Source organism: Dendrobium catenatum, unplaced genomic scaffold (genome assembly GCF_001605985.2).
Source record: "Dendrobium catenatum unplaced genomic scaffold, ASM160598v2 fragScaff_scaffold_1067, whole genome shotgun sequence".
NCBI classification, from domain to species: Eukaryota; Viridiplantae; Streptophyta; class Magnoliopsida; order Asparagales; family Orchidaceae; genus Dendrobium; species Dendrobium catenatum.
The window spans coordinates 353,092-377,029 of record NW_021319529.1 but is presented as its reverse complement, the minus strand read 5'-3'; the positions used below and the strand labels follow the sequence as shown (position 1 = coordinate 377,029).

General features: G+C 36.5%; 1 protein-coding gene and 1 long non-coding RNA gene across 2 annotated transcripts; both read right to left on the bottom strand.

Moving 5' to 3' along the window:
* Nucleotides 1-6,098: 6,098 nt before the first annotated feature.
* On the bottom strand, nt 6,099-6,968 carry LOC114580516. Its single transcript, XR_003701963.1, has 2 exons — nt 6,454-6,968; nt 6,099-6,394 (listed from the first exon to the last, which is right to left on the bottom strand). It is a non-coding gene; the product is annotated as an uncharacterized LOC114580516 (long non-coding RNA).
* Nucleotides 6,969-10,670: 3,702 nt separating this feature from the next.
* On the bottom strand, nt 10,671-11,857 carry LOC110102787 (NDR1/HIN1-like protein 13). Its single transcript, XM_020831267.2, has one exon. It carries the CDS (start codon nt 11,710-11,712, stop codon nt 10,927-10,929), a length of 786 nt encoding a protein of 261 aa, XP_020686926.1. The 5' UTR covers nt 11,713-11,857; the 3' UTR covers nt 10,671-10,926.
* Nucleotides 11,858-23,938: the final 12,081 nt, after the last annotated feature.

Sequence of the window (23,938 nt, the reverse complement as noted above, 5' to 3'; positions counted from 1 at the left end):
AAATACCTAACATAACTCAAAGAACCAATTAGAAATCTGCTCTAAATGTAGGCCTCAATTCCTTAAACTTAATCTAATCAACGTCCGTAACCACTCTTTCATTAATGATGAGACACATGGTTTTGAAGCGCCTAGATGGTTTAGCTGGTTCCCAAATCCAGGCTGGGGTAAGTTCATATTTGCATTGCATTAGTTAGCTTTGGGTCACTAATTTTCAGTAACCAATTTAGACTTAGATTCCGAGGCTGACTCAGGTTATAAGACATCAACCTCCGGGAATTGAATCCAAACTTTCTAATAAAATCAACAACTCAAACTTAAATTAAATTCAAGCCCAACATTTAGGATAAACTAGGGCACTTCTAAATTGTTTCAGAATCTCAGGTACCTCTTTTCCTTCTTCCTTTGATTCCAAAAATAAGTGTTCAAATTTGATCCAATCCCGATTGAAAATTCTAGTCCTTACCTCCTTTGACATCGAGCTTTGAATTCTTAAGTAAAATTTCTACCACTATTTTAATCAAGAGTGTTCGTAGGAAATTTTGGTTTCATATAATATAATTAACAAGCCCTCGTAGGAGATTAGAAACCTAGATCAATTTTCAAAAATTAAAACTTTCAAAACTTCAATTAATTGTCTTTGGGAAAAATTAATTTCAATGATCATTACTGTCATTCAAGAGGACGTACCTTGGTGTATGCTTTTTGCTGATGATATTCTTCTTGTTAATAAGACTAGAGAGGGAGTTGAAGGTAAACTTGAATTATGGAGGTCAACCTCAGAGTCTAAAGGTTTTCGCTTGAGTAGATCTAAAAAAGAATATATGGAGTGTAATTTTAGTAGTAATAGACATAGTGAATGGATTATGACTTTGGGCGATCGTCATTAATAAGAGTACACGTTTTTTTATATCTTGGATCTATTGTTCAGAGTGATGGTGAAACAGATGAGGATATTATCAGCAGAATTCAAGTTGGATGGTTGAAGTGGAGGAATGCATCGGGCTTGTTATGTGATGAAATGTACCCCTCAAACTTAAGGAAAAATTCTATGACATGGTAGTGAGGTCTGCAATGCTTTATAGTGCCGAATGTTGGTCATTAAAAGAGAAGCATAATACTAAGTTAAGTGTGGCAGAGATGAGAATGCTCAGGTGGATGAGTGGCTTTACCCTTAGAGATAGGATACGAAATGAGCATATAAGTGAAAAGGTTGGAGTTGCTCCAATAGAAGATAAGATTAGAGAGAGTCGCCTTAGATGGTTTGGTCACATAAAACGGCGGCCTTCCCATGACCCGGTTAGGAGAGTGGAGGAATTAGATTTGACTTATGTTAAGAAAGGTGGACGTAGACCTAAAAAGACTAGGTTAGAAAATATTAGGAATGACCTTTATTTATTAGATTTAAACAAGAATTTGACTTTTAATAGGACACAATGGAGAAAAAGGATTCATGTAGCCGACCCCACGTAGTGGGATAAAGGCTTGATGTTGTTGTTGTTGTTGTTGTTGTTCATTACTCATTCTCAAATGATCAATAGTGATTGATATCTTCTTTCCTTGGCGAGATATATCAATTACTATTGTAATTTTGATTATAAAATTAATGATTTCTCATTTGAATTATTATAGTCAAACACTCGATCAAATTTCATTTTGACCCTCCGGGATCATATGTGATTCTTTTCTGAGTTTGACTACGATAATTAGAATGAATTCAAAGTTTTGAAATTTGAACCCATTAGGGAATGATATGTTCGCCTCCTGAGGTGATATATCATTCATAATGACATGTTCAATTTCAAAACTGTAATTTTAGAAATTAAACATTTCCAAGGAAAATGAATCTTTTTCAAAAAAAACTTTTTAATCAAACACCTAGCTTAAACATTTCCTCAATTTACAAATTTTGTAATTCCTGTGCGCTAGCTAAAAGTTACAGGTTACCATTTACTAGCTCTACTCGTGTATCTAAATCTCCACTTGAATTAATATATGATGATGTTTGGGGTCCTTCCCCAATTATCTCTCGTGCTAGTTTTTTATATTATTTGCTTTTAATTGATGACTACTTACATTATTCATGGCTTTATCCCCTTAAATTAAAATCTAAAGTAGCTTCAACATTCATTAGCTTCAAACATCTAATTGAAAACTAGTTAAATCAACCCATACGAACTTTTCGCACCGATGGTGATGGAGGGTTTCTCAATAATAATTTTCGCATTTTCCTCTTAAAAAATGGTATTCACCATCAATATACATTTGCCCACATACACCTCAAAAAAATGGTGTTGTCAAACGCAAACACCACCATCTTCTCGATATTGTTCGAACACTTCTAATCGACTCTAATCTCTCCTCGACATTTTGGGTCGATGCCATCCTAACCGTTGTCTATCTAATTAATTGTCTACCTTCACCAACCACTTTCTCAACTTCTCCCTATCAGCTACTCTACAAGGCTCCACCAAACTACTTACATCTTCGAAGATTTCGTTGTCGTTGTTATCCCTAGCTCCATTCAGATGCCTCCCACAAACTAGCACCACATTCAGTCGCTTATATATTCTTAGGCTACGCCTCCCCTTAAAAAAGGATACATATGCTTCAATCCACTCACAAACCAAGTCATTATATCCAGACATGTCCAGTTTCATGAATCTTCTACTCAAACTTCGGATATCCATATTCCTCTCCAATTCCCCAAACTGCTCTTCCACCATTTCCACCCCATCTCACACCCTCAATTGAAACTTCTCAAACAAATTCTTCCTCTACCACATTACTCAAACCAACCTCATCTCCTACTTTATCATCTACTTCTTCCTCTTCACATAATACGTCTATTTATACATCCTCTTCTACTTGACCAACCAATTTACCTACTAATCATCCTCTTCCACCACGCCATCTTATGATCACCTGTCTGTTGAAATAAAATCTAACAGTTGTGATGTGTTAAGAAGAGAATGAGGCAAACAGAGGGAATATTCAACTTTGAAACTGTTTTAAAAAAAGAAAATTTTATAAGTGCCTCTCATTTCTTTCACGCGTGATAAATAATGCAACGAGTAATGAAGTGGTAGATGTTCTCATAATCAGCTATGTCTAGATATGGTGAACAAGCTTGTTATTCACTGCTAGATGAACTTAACTATGAAAGGCCATAGTGCCAATCCAAAAAAAAAAAGGAAAAAAAAAAAAAAAAATAGAAGCAAGGATTTTGGCTGTTATATGAGGTCTACTACCATATATATATATACATAGGCCTCATTTGAGTAAATTCGTAATTCATTATTATTCAGTAGAAGTTAGGTGAAAGTAAGATGCTACATGGCAATTTTCTTTCAGCAGAAGATTTGTAAGCCTCTTCAGGGTCCTTAAAGATGTCAAGTTTGAAATATTAGTACCTGTATTTATCTCACTACTTGTATTTACACATTTACCTTCTGCTCTCTATAAATATGTACAACTGTATCTGTTTACGATCGAATAAGATTGATTTTCCTTTCTTCCTGTTTCATGCTCTCTGCTTCTTCTTCTTTCGGTTTCCTTCTTGTTCTCTCGCATGGTATCAAAGGTATGGTAGAACAAGAACAGAACAACTCTCTTCCTCCTACATCTTCCTCTTCTTCCGCCACCAACATCACCAACACCGCTGTTCCTCACATCGGAATTCCTCCGGCACTGAAATTTCTCCTCAACAACATCAAGAATCTCGCTCCTCATCAACTTACGCCGGACAACTATGCCATATGGCGTACACAATTGCTACAGCAATTTACCGCCAATGGGTATGCTGGTTACCTCACCGGAACCATCACCCCTCCCGACGAGCAATCTGCCGACTACGCTTGCTGGCATCTTGAAGACAGCAACCTCCTCTCAGCTCTCTTTTCCACCATTTCTCAACAAATCTTACCCTACATTCTTACCTCCAACACCTCCCACGAAGCCTGGCAAATTCTTGAAAGACGTCTACAACCTACCTGTCGTTCTCGCGTTATCCAGCTAAAGAACGAACATCACAACGTTCGTCTCAAGGATCTCACCATACCACAGTACCTAACGCAAATTAAATCCATTGTCGACAATATCGCCGCTGCCGGATCAAAGATCGAACCAGACGACATCATCCACTACATCCTTCAAGGACTGCCGAACACCTACAGCTCCTTCAAAACGGCAATTCGCACCTATCCGCAATCTCTTGGTCTTCAAAACGTCTCCACGGCCAAGCACCGATCTACACTCACCTCCGCATCTTCGGTTGTCTCTATTTTCCTTGGCTTAAACCTTATACAAAATCAAAACTCTTCCTTCTGGCCAGGTCGATCGTTACAAAGCTCGGCTCGTCGCACTAGGATATGATCAAGAATTTGGCATAAACTTCAACGGGACATTCAGTCCCGTTGCAAAAATGACCACCATCCGTGTACTTCTCACACTTGCTCTTCAACGGCAGTGGCCAATTTTACAACTTGACGTTTCAAACGCCTTCTTACACGGCGACCTACACGACGACATCTATATTCGCCAGCCACCTGGATTCGAAGACAAAACAAAATCGGATGCCGTCTGCAAACTTCAAAAATCTCTTTACGGACCCAAGCAAGCTCCGCGACAGTGGTTCCAGAAACTCACAGACTTCCTCCAGTCCAAAGGATTCGGCTTCAGTCACTCCGATCCCTCATTACTTCTTTTTCAACAAAACAATATTTATATTTATATTCTTGTCACAAGTAACAATCCGGAGGCCATTCAACAAATTCTTCATCAACTTCGGACTCAATACTCCCTCAAGCAATTAGGAAACATCTCACTTTTCCTGGGCATCCAAGTTCAGCACCTCCCAAATGGCTACTTCCTTACCCAGGAGTATTTTGCCACCAAACTCCTACAAGAAGCTGGGATGACAGAATGCAAGCCGGCTCCCACACCTGTCACGCCAACCTCCAAAAACCACCTCACTGAGTCACCACCATTCCGCAATCCAGCTCTCTATCGTAAACTCGCCGGGTCGATCTCTTCAATACCTCTCCATTACAAGGCCGGACATCGCCTTTGCAACCAATCACATATGTCAACACATGCATCAGCCATCCGATCGAAACTTTCAATACCTCAAACGGTTTCTCCGTTATATCAAAGGAACTATCTCTTATGGTCTTCCGATCACTCCGGGACAACTCACACTCACCACCTATACGGACGCTGACTGGGCGTCCGACCACACAGATCGGAAGTCCGTCTCCGAATTCTGCTCCTTCCTCGGCAACACACTGATCTCATGGACGGTAAAGAAGCAGCAAACGGTCGCAAAATCCACCACAGAAGCTGAATATCGCTCTCTGTCTGCTGCCGTTTTGGAAGTCATATGGCTCCGCCGACTTGTACATGAACTCCGTATCACCCAGCACTCGCCGACCACAATCTACTGCGACAACATCTCGGCCATTGCAATAGCAAAGAACCCGGTCTTTTACGCTCGGACCAAACACATCGAAATAGATTACCACTTCACTCGCCAACACATTGGGGACGGCAACATTGCCATTGAGCACATCTCTTCTGCAAATCAAGTAGCTGACATTTTAACGAAAGCTTTACCAATCAACCGGTTTAATGAGCTTCACGCCAAATTAACCATTCGACAAGCGAATGATTAATTTGAGTGAGGCTATTAGTACCTGTATTTATCTCACTACTTGTATTTACACATTTACCTTCTGCTCTCTATAAATATGTACAACTGTATCTGTTTACGATCGAATAAGATTGATTTTCCTTTCTTCCTGTTTCACGCTCTCTGCTTCTTCTTCTTTCGGTTGCCTTCTTGTTCTCTCGCATGAAATTCATAATATATATGAATTGTGCTCGTCGCAACACTTATGCCCAAGAAGTGGACGATAACAGTGGTTATCCATAAAGATACAAATGTCTTTAAGGCATTAGGACAAATACCATGCATGCACAACAAGGTGCCCTATATAGTCAAGATGCAGCCATGAATTTATTTACAGTTTATAACGGCAACTGTAAATTCAAGCAAATTTGGATATCTATGCAAATAAATTTGTAATTACAATAATAGATTTAAGCTTTAAGCAGCAGTTTTTTTATATATAACAACGAAAGTTCAAGCTGCAATTCATACATGCGATAACAATAGTTTAAACAAACAATTTAGATATAAACAATTGGGTAATTGCATTTGGACTCAAATAAGTTGGAGTCAATATTTCGATTTGCTGAATTTGCTGGAAAGACAATTAATTATATAGTTTGAACTGCATGAAAGCAAATCGATCAGTGTCGTCCCTTGACGAATTGAACGTGGCCGTGTTATGATAATGGATATTATAATTCATTTATCCAGACATTTGCTTCACTATTTGATTTAAACTAAATTAGATAAGCAAAGAAGATAACTGAAGCACGTCGTCTTACCCAAGTCGTCGAAGTGGCCCTCTTTCGTGGGAATAACTGCTGCTTCAATACATAAAAAGAACAAAACAACTGAGGGCTGGGACACACGCTTTTGGGGAGACGCTAACCGGTTCCAATTTCTCGGCTTCTTCGGTCCGTCTCAAACAAGAAACAAACCAGATTGCTTTCTTTGTCTAGGAATACAAGCAACAAAACAGTGGCCGTCGACCGGACTTCCCTTGCGAATCTGAAGCCTTTCGCCGGCCTCCTTTTACCGTTCAAGATCGGAGCCTAAGCCTGGTCCGTCTCGCATATAGACGCTGCCCAACTAGGCTTTCATAAACCTTCCATCTGTCCTCAACCTCTGCAAGCAAAGCCAAACCCCACCTTCTGATCTCACCTTCGACTCCCTCAAGCGACCGACCTCTGGTTTTCTGCCCCAAAAACAGGGCCTCTCTCTCCGTTTCTTGGAACAGTGAGTGAGGAAGGGAGCTAGGTTTATAATAATAATAATTATATCTATTACTTTCTCTTTTATTATTATTATAGAAATAAACAATAAGGCGAGAGAGGCTGTAATCTTCAAATCAGCGACCTCCTCCGCCAACCAGCAATAAGTTGAACTTTTTGAAGACCCAATCTTCTCACGTTGATTCGCTCCAGTCGAGTCGAGCAACTCCTTACCTCTCATCGCAGGGGAGGGGTCATCAGGAGGCTGCCAAAATTTCCTTAAAAATACAAGACTTAGCCAAAATGCAATCTTCGACAATCTCCGGCAACCAATCATCATCAATCAAAGCTTTTGAAGACCAATCTCCTCGCTGTTGATTCGCTCCGGTCGAGTCGAGCCACTCTTTACCTCGCGACGCCGGGGAGGGGACGCCGGGAGGCTGTTGAAATTTTCTCGAAAATCCTGAACTTAAACTTTTTTTTTTTTAGAAAGTTGGAGACATTCAATTGAACATTTTTATGCCTAAATTCAATTAGTTGATTAACATTGGGACCTTAATTAATCATTCATTTAATTAAAAAAAAATCAAATTAGAAATCTAAACAATTAAATCATAATTTTATCTAAGCTTTAATTGATTGTAAATTTACTTAAGATTTTAAAACAATTAAAAATAGAGCATAACAGAATTTTAATTGATTAATAAATTAAGACCATTTAATTAACAAAATTTTAAATCATTAAATAATTAATTTTCAATTGATATAAGATTAATTAAAATTAAACTTTAATTAATTGGAAGCTTTGATCTAAACCGATTAAATAATTTCAAATTTAACAAACTTAACAAGGGAACTTAAATGATCAAATACTTCACATCAAAACATTGAATGAATTAATTGAGCAAATTAATTTAACTTAAATAATCTCAAATTGAATTTAACATATATCTAATTTTAAAATACACTTAAAATCTAAACTAATAAATTGAATGAACTACATTTTTAATTAAAATTCATATTTTTTATCAATTCAATTAATTAATACAATTAAATTGAATTCAAATCAAATCAAATTATATCCAAAACAATGTTCACACTAATGGACGTTGTACAACTCACACTAAAATCAACTCCTAAGAAAGCTAACCAAAACACAAAACTGAAAGAAAGTCTCCAAAATCCTAATCTAAAACCAGCCCCTGATGGATTTCGACCTCGGTCCCTGGCCAAAGTCCCAAACTCCTAGCAAAATCCCAACTCCATTCCAACTTCATTTCCACTCTTTTAAAACAGCCAACAACAATTTCAAATCAGGAACCTTAGTGTTCTCTCCAGATTTTTCGGCATCGACTTTATTCGCTATTCTAATGGCTATCACTTGCCTCAACATAGTTACATTGAATCTCTATTATATATTGCAACTATGTCCTCCAGCAATCCGCTTGCCACCCCATTATCCTCCAAATGGACGACCGATTATAATCAACCTACTCTATTTAGGCAAATATCTGGTTCACTCCAGTATCTCACCAATATTAGGCCTGACATCGCCTTCATTGTCAACATATGCATCAACCAATACTTTCTCACTTTCAACAACTGAAACAGATCCTTCACTACCTCAAATGCACAATCAATCTTAGTATGTTTCTGCCCAAGACCGAACTTACCCTCTCAATTTATGCCAACTCCGATTGGGCTGGCGATGCTACATATGGCAAGTCAACAATAGGTTATTGTCTTTTCCAAGGCACAACACTTATCTTTTGGTCAATAAAGAAACAATAAACCATTGCACGCTCCTCAACTGAAGCCGAGTTCCGCTCTCTTGCTGCAGCAGCTGCATACATCATTTGGCTTCACCGACTATGTCATGATTTCTCCATACAACTTCAGTCCACACCACTATACTGCGACAACATCTCGTCCATGTCGCTAGCTTCAAATCCAAATTTTCATGCCCATACCAATAATATAGAGATCAATCATCACTTCATTCATGATTTTGTTTAAGCTCATCATGTTTCTACCATTGATCCGATTGCTGATATCTTCAACAAATCCTTACATACACATAAACTTACTCATTTACGGACCAAACTGATGATGTTCCATCCATTAGCTTAAGGGGAGCTGATAATAATAACATATACACATTACACAAAACAGGAGAAACATGAGAATATTCACTGCTCCACATCTCTGTGTCCTCTGCTAGAGAATGGCAGCTGTGCACTGCTTTATCAGTTTTACCAAGGGGTAGTTTAGTAATTACACACTCCATTAATAAAAAATAAAAAAATTTATAATAAAAAACTGATTTAAAAAGAAAAAAGAAAACAATCAGAAACCAAACTTTAATAAACACAAATTGAAGTCATCCCAAATAAATTCTAAACTACTCTATTTAAATAATAATCTTAATTTATAAACATTTGAAAAATTATTATTAAAATAACAAATTTATGTCATGATATTATGGCAAAAAAATATTTATTATATTTGATATATCATCAAAAAATTATCTTGGTCGGGCATGAATCTCGAGGCAAAATTAAGCCGGAAACTTCAAAAATTAAATCTGAGATTACATGAACTCTGATTTCAGCAAACTTACAGTCAAACTGAGCGTCTCAGAAATACGAACCCAACGACATCCAATTCGACTCAATCAGAGCCCAAATGAGTCCAAATCAAGCACACGAAGCATTAAAAAAAATAAAAATAAATAAATAACAAAAATAAATAAAAAATAAAAATAAAAAAGCACACGAAGCATTGTTGAAAAGTTCGAACCACAATTTGAGTTACCAAACGGTTTTCAAAGATGACGTGCATATAGTCGAATTGAGCGGCTCGATGAGACGATTCGAACGAGCCCAAGATTGTCGAATTCCGACATCATTAAGACCTTCAAATGTCTTACAAATGGTACACGATCAAGGGATTCAATACCAGCTGTCCATCCGACCACTCCACATTTGCCCCTGATCTCTCACCTATTTAAATATCATGTCATTCTAAAAATCTATAAATAGATCCCTTATTTCTCTTGAGGGGGAGACTCAAGCAAGAAGAAGAGAAGAAGATTAGGAGGAAAGAAACTCCTAGACCACCGCCGTCGAAAGTCTGCCTGATTTCCAAACGACGCCGGAATTCTGCCCGATTTCCGAACGACGCCAGAATTCTGCTTAATTTTCGAACAACGTCGGAATTCTGCTCGATCTCCAATTGACGCCGGAACTCTACCCGATGTTGTAATTGAATTTCAATCTAGAAGTGATTCATTGTAATTTGATTGTCCTAACTTTTAAGGACGAGTCATCCTTTTGTATCTCAAGAAAACACTAATATAACTTTTTCAACTCGACGTGGCCCCGTGATTTTTTACCTTTCCAGGATTTCCACGTAAAAGTTATTGTGTTTCTGTTCTCTCAGGTTTGTGTGCTGAATATCCGTACAACGTTAAGACATAAATTTTCTAATTCTATCGCCGCCTGTATTCTAGCACGCAACAATATTTATTTTTAAATTAATATAATATTAATTACTCATTATTATATTCATTTCACAATATATTCAAATATTAAAATTTTGAATATAACTTTTATCAATTTAGGGCCCAAACCAATCAAACAGCATCCACTTGCATCTTCAATAATTGTAACAAAATATTAAAAAAATAACATCAATCATAATATTACATCATTATTTATAAGGAATTAATACAAGTCCATAATAATGTCATCTAACCCATCCCCTCTACGGCTCTGCCTTACAATAAATAACCAAAAAAATATATAAATATATTCGATATCTGTAATCAAATTTCAGCATCATCAAACAAACTCCGCACAATTCCATCCCATTAGAAAAAAAAAAAAAAAATCGAATCTGACACCAAATGTAGGAGAAAAGGACAATAATATTCCAAATAAACCTAAAAAAGAAAGCTATCCAGCGATCAACTTACTTTACAAAGCGAACCAAATCACTCTTCCGATCCAGATCTCTGATTTGGCGATAAACGATCAATTAGATCTAGAATGTCCATTTCCAGATCTTGAACCGAAGCTTAACTTTGCAGCTGACATCAGGCGTCGACGGCGACGACGTCTTCTTCCCCTTTGGAACGGCCACTCGAATTCCCGCACAGTGAACTCTAATCTTCATCTTCTTTGTCTTCAATCCTCCCAACTTAACCCCAGCCTTCGTCTCCAAATCTATGTCTAAATTAACAGTGCTCTTCTTCAAATTCACCGCTACCGATGGATCTACGCTCTGCCCTGAACTGTTCGCGGTCGTCCGCATTACCGTCGTGTTCTTCTTCTGATGGACAAACCCTGGGAACGATCCGTCACCAAAATCAGCCCCATCGGATGTCACCGAGATCGAGATTGGATCGTAGACGAACACAATCTTCTTGTTCGGATTCCGCGCGGTGACAGCGATGTTAAGCTTAGATGTTACCTGGTTTGATGCGGAGACATTGAGGGTTGTGAGTTGGACAGAAGAGACTGAGAAATTAGGGCGTTGGGGACGATATAGGATGTAGAAGATGCCGCCGGCAAGCGCGGCGAGGATGATGAGGGAGATGAGGATGAGAACGAGCCAGCAGCAGCATGCGCGGCAGCATCCGCGGCGAGTTCGCCTGCGTTTCGCTGGCGGTTGAGGGCGGTACATCGGGCGATTGTAGAGTTGAGATTTCGTCGGTGGGAAGGATGGCTGGGTTCCGCCACCGCCGTTTGTGGCTGTTGCGGCGCCGTTAGCGGCGGATTGAGGAGGGTTAGGGTTTGGTTTCGCCGAAGGGTAAACCCTATCAGCCATTGGTATGCCTCGGGGTCTTGGCTTAGGCGGGTGGTGATTAAGGGTTAGGTTTTGTGGCTGAAGTGAAGGTGGATGTGGAGGAGGAGGTGAAGAGGGTTATGGAGGAAGGAGAGAGTAACACTTCTCCTTCCGAAGATCATCCATCTGGAACTTCACAGTAGTTTTATAAATGACAAGACAAGGGGTGTTTCTATAAATCTTATAATTGTCTGGACATTTCGGACTTTTTGTTGACTAAAATGATAATATTTTTAAAATTTTATAATGAAAGAGATTTAAGTGATTAATCTTTTGGTCGAATATATAAGGATTTTGTTTAAACTATTAGATTATAATAATATTACTTAAATTTATTTAAAATTACTCATATTAATGTAATTATTATTATTATTTGTTGTGTATGATAATTTATTTATTTATAAGTGTACAATTATTATGATTATTTTTTATGCATCAATGAAAAATTATTTTGATCGGGCATGAATCTCGAGGCAAAATCAAGTTGGAAACTTCCGAAATTAAAATTGGAACCATCTGAACTCCGATTTCAGCCAACTTACATTCAAACTGAACGTCTCAGAAATACAAACCCAACGATGCCAAATTCGACTAAATCTGAGCCCAAATAAGTCCAAATCAAATGATCTAAAGTGCTATTTGAGGTTTCTAACCATAATTTGGATTATCAAACATGACTTGCTTATAGTCTAATCGAGAGGCTCGACAAGACGAATCCAACGAGCCCAAGTTCATTGATTTTAGACATCACTAAGACATTCAAATGTCCATCAAAAGGTCCACGATCAAGGGGTTCAACATCGGCCGTCCATCCAACCACTCCCCATTTGCCCTTGATCCTTCTCCTATTTACAGATCATGTCACTTTAGAAATCTATAAATATACTATTCATTTCTCTTTAGGAGGAGGCTCCAAGCAAGAGAACAATAGAGAGATCGGAGATCCCTCTTGCCTCCTCGCTCCTCCTCGACCACCGCCTGAGTTCTGCCGGACCACCGCCTGACGTCGTTACTCTGCCGAACAGCAACTTGAGGCCCTCACCTTCCCGGGACCACCTCCTGACGTCGTTGCTCCGTCAGACCATAACTTAAGGCCATGAGCTCCGTTAGACCACCACATGAGGCCCTCACCTCCGTCGAACCACCGCCTAACATTATTACTCCGTCAGACTACCACTTAATACCCTAAGCTCCGTTGGACCATCACTTGAGGCCCTCACCTCTACCGAACCATCGCCTGATGTCGTTGCTCCGCCAGACCACCACTTAAGGCCTTGAGCTCCGCTGGACCACCACTTGAGGCCCTCACCTCCACCGGACTACCGCCTGACGTCGATTCTCCGCTGGACCATCACTTAAGGCCCTGAGTTCCGCCGGACCACCACTTAAGGCCCTCAACTTCACCGGACCACCGCTTGATGTCATTCCTCCGTCGGACCACCGCTTGATGTCATTGCTCTATCGGACCACCACTTAAGGCCCTGAGCTCCTCCAGACCACCACTTGAAGCCATCACCTCCGCTAGACCACCACTTGAGGCTCTGAGCTCTGTCAAACCACCACTTGAGGCCCTAGGTTCCGCCGGACCACCACCTGACGCCCGGAGTTATGCCGGACCACCACCTGAGGCCTAGACTTCTGTTGATCCAACACTTAAGGCCCGAACTTCTCCCGGACCACCACCTGAGGCTTGAACTTTTACCAGACCAACACCTCACGCCCAGAGTTCTGTCGGACAACCAACTGACGCCCAAAGTTTTTCCAGACCTCCACCTTATGCCTGAACTTATACCAGACCACCACCTGAGGTTTGGTCATCTACCGGACCACCACTTAAGGCTCGGACTTCTGCTAGGCCGCCACCTGACGCCCAGAGTTCTATCAGAATACACCCCTATAATTATGGTCTTTGAGATCCTAGTCTCCTACCAACTACAGTCTTTCAGACCCCTATCTCCTGCCAGTTATGGTCCTTCCGACCTTTGTTGCATACTATGGTCCTTTCGATCTCCATCACCAGACAACGATCTTTCCGACCTCTATTATATCGACTATGACCGTACCAACCAAATAAACATGTCTATATTGTAACTCACACAATGTAATGTGCTCTATATGATGTACATTTATACCATCAAGCCAAGGCCTTCTCCCAAAGAAGGGCCTCATTTGTAATCGACTGCAAATAGTAGTGTATTCATTCAAACTGGGCTAGACCCTGCGATTTTTCCCCTTTTCAAGGGTTTCCACACAAAAAACTCTAGTGTCTCTTATGCACGCTACACTCTCTCTCTTATCTGATTGTGTGCTGGATCTTTGTGCAATGATATGATGTTAAACTTCATATTTCTCTACCGCCGCAAATATTCTAGGACGCAATAATTTTAAAATCTAACATTACAAATTTTAAACAAATAATCTCTTAAATTCTGATTTCAAGATTAGCGTTTTATATCAGCAATAAAAAAAAATCTAATTTTTAAAATTTTGTTTTCATTGAAAATATATAAAATTACACATATTGGTCTGTTGGTTAGAGCTTAGGCTTCAAACTAAGAGGTATTAGATTTGAGTCTTTGTGTATGTAAAATGTGAACGAATTTGTCTTAATTGGCCTAAATGTCCCAAAAAAATAATAAATAAAATTAACATTTTAGTAAATAAATTATATTTCATTTATTTATAGCAAATACTTATTTATTAATTCATTAAATAGGTTAGACTCATATTGATTGGATTTAAATCAGATCAACTTTGGATTGGAAGCGAACTTCACCCATAACCTATTCTTTCTATGGTTTTGAAAATCGGACCAGACAATGAACTGGAATGAGGAGAGATTAGCAGTTCGATAGTTTGACCGGGATTAAACTAGATCCAAATCAGATGACATAATAAACATTTATTATATTTAAATATTACAATAATGACATAATTATTTGTAAATATATAACAAAAGTTGAATTGAATCATCATAATACGAAACAATTAAAAAAATATAACAAATAAATTCTATAAATTTAAAACTAAATATATTATTATTTTGAGCAGCTGACCTCTTTGTAATCATAATCTGAGAGATGAAATTAAAATCTCTTGAGATCTTATAGTTTATATTTGCAATTGGTGACGTTCTGAAAATAAAATAAATATGAGATAAATAGGGTTTTTTTTTTCTTCGTTTCGTATAAATATAAATTTTATTTTAGTTAATTTTAGGCCATTCAATTTGGTCTGAACCACTCAAATTAGTTTTCAAATGAACCGTTCAGTTATTCAAAATTGGGACCGATTTTATGGTTTGACAGCCGAACCGCTGATTCGAACAGTTCAATAGTGGTTTTGTGTGAAACTGATTTTATAGTAAACTGTAACTGGCTGACCGGCCGATTAGCATTTCAACTGTTGAACCGGCCTAACCGGTTCTGTTTTTAAAGCATTGATTTTTACACTCTAATTTTTTTTTTTTTTTTTTGGGAAATGTGAGAAATTCCCTATTAAAATTCATATAATGTATTAATTTATCTACCTAAAAGTATCAATTTATTATCTTATCTGAATTGACTAAGCCCCCAACCACAAACCCCTCCTAATAAATAAATAAACCCAAAAAAATCCCCGAAAATCGCTTCTCATCCCTAAGCTTACAGTCAAATAAATCTCCGCCGCATGATTGAAATCAACGGCCCAGATTTGTTCAGCCATCTGCATCTTGTTTTGCCCGGCAGCAACACGGTCACACTCACCGCCTCAACAATCTGCCTTAAATATCGGATATTGCTAGTAACATCTCTTAGGCGCACATCTGGCCGTTCGTTGACAATCTCACGGCTGCAAACAAGTCGTTTACAATTCAACGATTCGATTTCTGTCGGTGCCACGCGTGACACGTGGTATTGGTAACACGTGGCAAACGATGGCTTCCGGTACAGTAAGCTTTTTAAGTTTAAGCTGGCGTCGGTTGCTCGCTGCTTTGGTGGGCCCCACTTCCAGCTTATTTATTTCTTGAGAAATTTACATACATACCACTATATTTCTAACCATTTACATATGTAATACCTCAAAATTTAATATTACTCTTATACCACCCAAATCCTTTATTTACCTCATTTTTACCACGCCGTCTGCCTAAACTTCACAGCCATTTCAGATAGGGAGCTGGGTAGAGATCGAAAGTTCCAAATCGAGAGCAGGGAGGAAGAAGTCGGTTTAACCTATGGCTTGGATGGGTGAGGGCTTGTAGGCGTCTGCTTCAAGAAGAGAAGAGGAGATCCGGGATGAAGAGCTCAGGTTGGGAGCTTTGTTGGAGAGGAGATCGGCAGAGGTGTTACAACTACAGGTAAGAGAGAAATCTCTCTCTCTCTCTCTCTCTCTCTCTCTCTCTCTCTCTCTCTGCTTGTGGCTGGTCCGGAAGAAACAAGATGCAGAGAGGTGCTGGAGCTTGAGATCGGAAATGCAGTGACTTTTTCATTTCTTCGACTTGCCCCGTCCAGCTTCCTGCAACTGTAGCCCCGTCCAGAGTTCCCCTTCGGCGGTCTGATCGCGAGCAGTGAGCTTAACCGTCTAGGGACGCTAGCAGCGATCTGATCACGAGCAGCTGGTAGGTATTCTGACTGTAGGCGAGCAAGGTATTCCCGGCGGGAAGATATACGGCGTGAGGTCCGATAAAAACAGAGTGGTATAAGTGATGTCAAGTATGAGTTTTTGGTGGTATAAGAGTAATATTAAATTTTGAGGTGTTAGATATGTAAATGATTAGAAATGAATCAAATGGCCTTTGGAAAATTAAGGGAGATTAGAAATAAACCCTGTTATACCTCTACCAAAATTCAAGTCAAAGTAATTTATATATATTTTTTTAAAATCAAAATAAGGTTTTATGTATTTTTTTAGTAACTAACATAGTTTTACTTAAAATAATATTATTTTATTTTTACAAAAAAACTAGAAGAAAATATGAACAGAACAAACCCAAGAACTCCAAAATTGAATTAGAAATGAAATTCCTATACAAATTTGAAGTTATGAACATTTTTTGAATTAAATTTGGGGTTTTTAATAGCGGGTCAAATGGCAGCGCTGATCGAACTGTGCTTCCCACACTGCATAATGGGATTTAGCCACATAAGCGATGACAGTCAAGTGGGTCAGGTCGCTTAACCAGTGCAACATGTCTCTGAGCCATTGGATCCATCACAGTACGGATCCAATAATGGAGAGAAAACCTATGGGATTAAACTTGATTCAGAATGATCGATTGGCTGATCTGACTCTTATGTTTTGGACTGACATTCAGGATTCAGCTGGATAAAGGATCGGTTAAACCATAGTTTTGAGAGGTCATAATAGATAATGAATCTGACCTGATCCCAATCATTGATCTAAATAGAATAGATCCAATGGTTGGAGACCAGTCTTCCTCCTCCGTCAATTGGCAAACCTACAATCATTTTTTAATTTTGTTTTTACAAAATACTCAACAAAACAATTTAAAACTTTGAACAGAGTTTTAATAGAGTCTAAAGAGTAGTATGGAGTAATTTGTAAGTCGATAGAACTCTAATTAAGACCCTAGATAAATACTTAGGATTTAGATTTTACCGCAATATAATCGATGGATTGGATGATTTAAGCACAATTGAATTTGTAGATAGTCCTCATGTTGTTATCTTGAAGACCTCAAGCTTAGAGGAAGATTCCAAATAGAGTTGAAGTCTTGGGAAGAAAAATACTTCAGTCCTTCATTCTCCTCACCGCTAGCAGCACCCAAATGGTGTCAAAAGATTAGAAGAAGATGAAGGGAGCTCTGGGATTTCAAAACAAAATGCCAGAGAGATCTGAGAATGAGTAGAATGGGCGATAATGTGTAGAATGAATAGTTCCACCCATGTTAACCTATTCAGTATTTGGAGCCAAAATGAAAGGCTGGGATGGATCAGGTATATTGCTGGGATGCTTGATAACTATCCCAGGCTATTAGGGTGTAGAGGGAGTACGCTCCTTAGGTGAAAATGACCCGAGGTCATTTTCCATAGAGGGAACCACTATAGTGGTTGGATCTCAAGCTAGGGAGTAGGCCAGCTACTGGTGGAGGTCGGGTTGAGCCTTTGGAAGCTTCTAGAGTCAAATCTATGGGTTGGATGGGCGTAGATTAGACCAAATAGGTTAGGTTGAATGGGTTGACTGGGTGAGCACATTTAAGTTCCCATTAACTATTTGACTGGTCAACAGGGGTCAAGGGAGCTTAGGTGGAGTCCAGATGGTCTAGGAAACTTTTGGATTGATTTACAACAAATGGAGTTAGCTTAAGCATAGAAACTTGACTATTTTAAGAGGTTTTTGAAGAATTATTGACTAGTTTGACTAGTCAACAATCACATTGACTGTCAAGTTGGCATGGGAAACTATAAATGGCTATTTGAATAGAATCTTAATGGTTTGATTGAGGATGCATGTATATTTAACTAAGAATAGGATAATTTGACCCAAAACCCATATGTTGAGTTACTCAATTTTGACTTGGTTTTGATGGATTAAAGATTAAGACATGTTTTGGTGATGAATTTGAATTGATTTAAAGGATAGATAGATTAGTTGAGGTTTTATTGGATGTATGGATTGAGTTGGCTTAGATTGAACTAGTTTGACTCAATTTAGGTTTAGTTTACTAAGTCAACTGGTGACTAGATCAAGGTGATCAGTCATGTCCCCCTCACTAGGAGGATAGCTTAGGAAGATTTGTTAGACTTGAGAGGTCATTTAAAATTTGATTGAAGGTGAATAATTTATGATGATCAATTATTGATTGAAGTGTTTATTGATGCTGATTTTAATAGATTGGGTTCCTAGTGAAGTGGATCTGGATCTTGATTGAGGTTACGGTATAAGTGAACTATACAAGGCCATGTACTGGAGTATGTGACTACGGTACAAGACTGTAGAAGATTGAAGTTGATGGTTGAATGTGATTGGATTCATCTGATTAAAGTATATTTGAGATGATTGAAAATTGGGTATGTGATTAAATAATGATGAAGCATTTGAATTTGATGGTAGATTAGGTAATTGATTGAAGATTTGATATATGCAAGTTGGTTGAGGGTTAGATTGAATGTTGATTGAATGCAGACTATAAGATTGAGTGAAGTTTTGATTGAGATGATTGAAGTTTGAATGATTGAGTATGTATAGATTGAACTAATTAATTGAATGATTGATTATTACAAGCCAAAGATTAAGTGGTAAGAACTTGATTGAATGTTGGTTGTAGAATTGGATTGATTGATAGTTAGATGATTGACAAGTGGAATGATATCAATCATTAAACATAAAATCAAGAACTTGGGGTAGTACCTGATGACCTCATATAAAAATGGAGTCAATAATTCATAACATATACTTATGTATACTAAGTGGGGTTTTATTATTTTATATCAAAAAGAAAAAAAAACTAAGCATTATTTAGGTGAGATAGAGCCCATGACTTCTTATGCAATTCAAAAAGTTCACTCGATAACCACAATAAGTCTTTAGCATCATTACCAAGAAAGTATTTTAATTTTCAAAATTTAACTATATTGTTGAATTAATTACATAGTTAGACCTACTTTTATCTTTTATTTTATTTTCTTATTCCATATTTATGGTTTCATGCTTTATAGGCATAAATATGAACCTTTGTTGTTTGACTCTAGAATAGAAAGAACCATTTCAAAAATTCAAAAAACAAAAAAGATTGTAAAAAAGACTAAACTTATAGTAGATCAAGATTATATTATACCTCTTAAGGATTATGCTAACCCTTTAGTATATAGAATTTATCAGAACATTAATAGACCTACAATCCAAGCTAATAATTTTGAATTAAAATATGTCATAATTCAAATGGTTCAAAATTCTCAATTTGGTGGAACTTTTGTAAAGATCATAATTTACACTTTACAAATTTCTTAAAAATTTATTCAATATTTAAGTACATTGATGTCAATGATGATGCTATTAGACTTAAATTATTCTCACTTTCTCTATGAGATATAATATATATGGTTGAATTCTTTTCCCCCAAGCTCTATAATCACTTGGAATGTGTTGGCTCATAAGTTTCTTGCTTAGCATTTTTCACCTTCAAAGATTGCCAAACTTAAAAATGATATCACTTCTTTTATCTAGTTTGAAGGAGAACCAATTTATGAGAGTAGAGAGAGATTTAAGAAAATGCTTAGAAAATATCCTCACGATGTTTTACCTAATTGGTTGGTTATTAAAACATTTTATAAAGGATCAGTAGGATCTCTTGGAATATTCATAGATGTGTAGCTAGAGGATTATTAATGTCTAAGCTATTTAAGGAAGCCTATAAATTAATATAGGAATGACAACTAATAATTTCTAATGGCTATCTGATAGGGTAAATTCTAAGAGAGTAGTATGAATTTATGAATATGATGCTTTTTCAATATTGATTGCACAAGTTGTAATAATTTATAAGAGTTTAAGCATAATATGACGGAATTTTGGATTAGGAACTAAATTATTTGTACAATTATAGGATCAAAAATTTAATTTAAGATAGTAATATGTAATGGATTAAAAATATAAATTTGATTTGAAGAAAAAACAATCTCTACTCTAATACATATAATACAGGTTGGTGGAACCATCCTAATTTTAATTAGTCAAATAATATTACTAGTAACAATTAATAGAATTATAGTCAAAATAATCAATGAGTAAATTTGAACAATCCTTAATGACCTGCTATTAATCATTAACCTATGTATGCTCTAGGATTTAATCAAAGTGATCAGTTTGAAAGTAGAAAATCACCATTGGATGATGTAGTGATGCTTTTAGGGACACAATTACAAAATCAAGATGCTTCTATTAAAATTTTGGAAACCCAATTAAGTTAGCTTGCAATATAAGTAATTATTAAATCTCTTAGATTATTTGCTAGTAATACAAAAGTTAACCCAAAGAAAAAAATAAAAAGATCATAGTGAAAATCATTTTTTGCAACTTGGGCGCCATAATGTTGAATTGTCAACAGTGGTGTATCATTACAGTTATAACTTTATAAGGACTCATTCTCTCATTGAAAAGAAATGATTGTTCACTAAATAAAATATCCATGTTAGCAAGCACCGCGATAGTGCAACAATTTCATGTTGAGGAATTAGTTCAATTCAATAATGTTGCAGCTCCACTTTCAAGTGTTTCCATGCTAAATACCATTTTATGTTGTCCTATAAGTTGTTATGATGTTATGTTTATAAAGGAGTTCAATCACTTGTAAAAAATTTAGTACTTCTTCTTAGAATACTTCTCTACTTTCATCTTAGAGTAAAATCTAAGAGAGGTTAAGGAAGGATAAGATGCAATCATTTAGAGTGTTTAGTCTATGTTTCTTGAAGCAAATCTATAAGTTAAGAGAGATTAAGTAATGAGGTGATACTTTAATCTGTTCTAGTGATATCACCCTTTATATTTTCATTCATTCATGATTTTAATGAGTTTTCTTATCATTTATTCTATGTTTGGCTAATTCTCTTATTTTGAGCTGATGATGTAAAGTGCATGTATAGCCTCAATGGAGAAATGCAGTAATAACTAGGAATAATGAGATAAGATGTTTACATGCCTATATATACGATGTAAAATATTTTAGGTTCTTAAGGAGATACTATAACTGTAGGGGATTAATAAATATCCTTTTCACCATTGTATGCTTGGCACAAATCTTGGGAAGCATAAGCTCTGAATCAAATCTATAATTAAGAGACTCATTAGGAAAGATATGAAATTTACACTCATTAATCCGAAAAACTTTTATTAAATATTATATCCAATATTTTCACTATTTTATCTAGTGATACAATCTCCATAAATATCATTTTTATTTCAGTTGGATTGTTATTGCAATTTGAGTAAACATAAGTAGTTTTTTCAAATAAGCATACTTTCTTATGGGTTTGAAACTCTACTCTATCACTTTATTAAATAATTTGGCATGTACACTTACATATTAAGTGTGGTTTTATTATGTTTCTATCAAAGAATAACTAAGCATTATTTAGGGGTGATAAAGCCCTAGTTTTTTATATAATTATAAAGGTTCACTCCATACCCCCCTATCTATAAGCATTTGAAAATCTCCTCTATAATGGAATTATGCTAAACTTAAACTTAATTATCCTTTAAATTTTAGTTCCAAAACCTAACTTAAGGGTAAGAGGCCAAATTTAGAAGATTTAGTATTATAGATGGGAACCCAGCTTCAAAGATAAGTCATTATCATTATGAACTTAGATAACTAGTTAGGAAAATATGTAATTCTCTTAATAACAGGCACTAAAAAAGTCTACCAAACACATCCTAAGGAAAATGGAGGGATAATTATAAGGCGATTAAGCTTAGAAGTGGTAAGGAGTTAGAAGAGGTAGTGAGAAATGATGAACAAACAAAATAAGAACTAGAAGATGAATAGACAGAGGAAATATTAGTAGATCTTAGCTTACATATAGAACAACCTACCCCTAATTTTACATTACATAAACCAAATTAGAAAAGTTGCATATAAACTACCACCACCATTCCCATATAGACTACATAAATAAAATAAAGATAAGAAATTCTCTAAGTTCTTAGAGGTCTTTAAAAGGTTGACCATCAATATTTCTTTAATTGATTCCCTTGAGAATATGCATCGTATAATTACATTTATGAAGGGTATCCTTAGCAAAAAGTGTAAGTTAGATAATTATGCGGCTATTAATCTTACTAAAGAATGTAGTGCAATCTTATAGAGTAAAATTCCTAAAAATTTAAAGGACCATGGTAGCTTTACCATTCCTTATGTTATAGGGGAGAGGTTTTGCTAAATGACACTTTATGATTTATGAGGAAGCATTAATCTCATACGTTTTCCTATCTTTAAGAGACTAAACTTAAGTAAGGTACAACCCATGACTATCACCCTGTAGTTAGCTGATAGATCATTCACTTACCTTAGGGGGTGATGAGGATGTATTGGTTAAGGTAGACAAGTTTATTTTCCAATATAGTTCATTGGGTTAGATATGCATGAGAATAATTAAATACTAATAATTTTTTGTAGACTATTTCTATCTGTGGGTAAGGCTGTAATAGATGTTAAGAAGGGGAAATAAATAATGTAAGTTCAAGTTGAAGAAGTAGCATTCATTGTTTTAAAATCAATAAAATTCCTAAATGGAGATAGTGAGAACCAATGTTATAGATTTGATGTAGCAAATAACTGATCGGAGGATGCTTTAGATGATTTCTTGGATTTAGAGGTGTTGAATTGGATGTTCATTAATAAGGACATAAAGGAGCCTAGGAGTTAAACATGTACCTAAGAGGCATGAGACCTTAGATACTTCAACATTAGGTAAATTTTCATAGCAATCTATTATAGAGGCATTAACCTTATAAATCAAAGCATTTCGTAGCAACTAAGTATATAGTTTCGAGGTGATTCATTAACTTTCATAATGATCATATCTTTGGATCTAGATGAACTTCAAGATAAAAGTTGATAGGCACCTAGAGTTCATAAAAAAATATTTGGGTGGACACTTGGACATTCAAGGGATAAGTTCATCAATATATATGAATAAGATATTTATAGATAAAGATTGGCAAACCAAATTTGACCACAAAGGAGGTTGAACCCCACCATGAAGGGTGTAGTGAAGACAGAGATCCTTAAATAGTTAGATACAAATATCATATACCCTATTTTTGATAGTGATAGGGTTAGCCCAATTCACTGTGTGCAAAATAAAGGTTGATCATTGAAGTCAAAATAGAGAAGAATGAACTCATCCCAAAAAGAACTTTCACTAAGTGGAGGATTTGTAATAATTATAAGAAATTAAATAAAGAGAAATTCACTAGAAATAACCATTTTTCAATGCACTTTATAGTTCAAATGCTTGATAGGTTAGCAGGGCATCCTTTCTATTTTTTTCTTAGATGGTTGTTTTGGTTACCATCAAATTTCTACTACCCCAAAAAATAAGAATAAGATAACCTTTATAACTCTTTATGTAACCTTTGCATTTAAAATAATGCCCTTTAGATTTAATAATTCTCCTATAGTATTTCAGTGATACACGATGTCTATCTTCTCATATTTAATAAAGCACGCATTAAGATCTTTATGGATCTTTTTTCTAACTTTCGA

Bases quoted from the DNA above. Each gene is read 5' to 3' on its own strand.
- LOC110102787 (XM_020831267.2), bottom strand. From the start codon at position 11,712: ATGGCTGATAGGGTTTACCCTTCGGCGAAACCAAACCCTAACCCTCCT.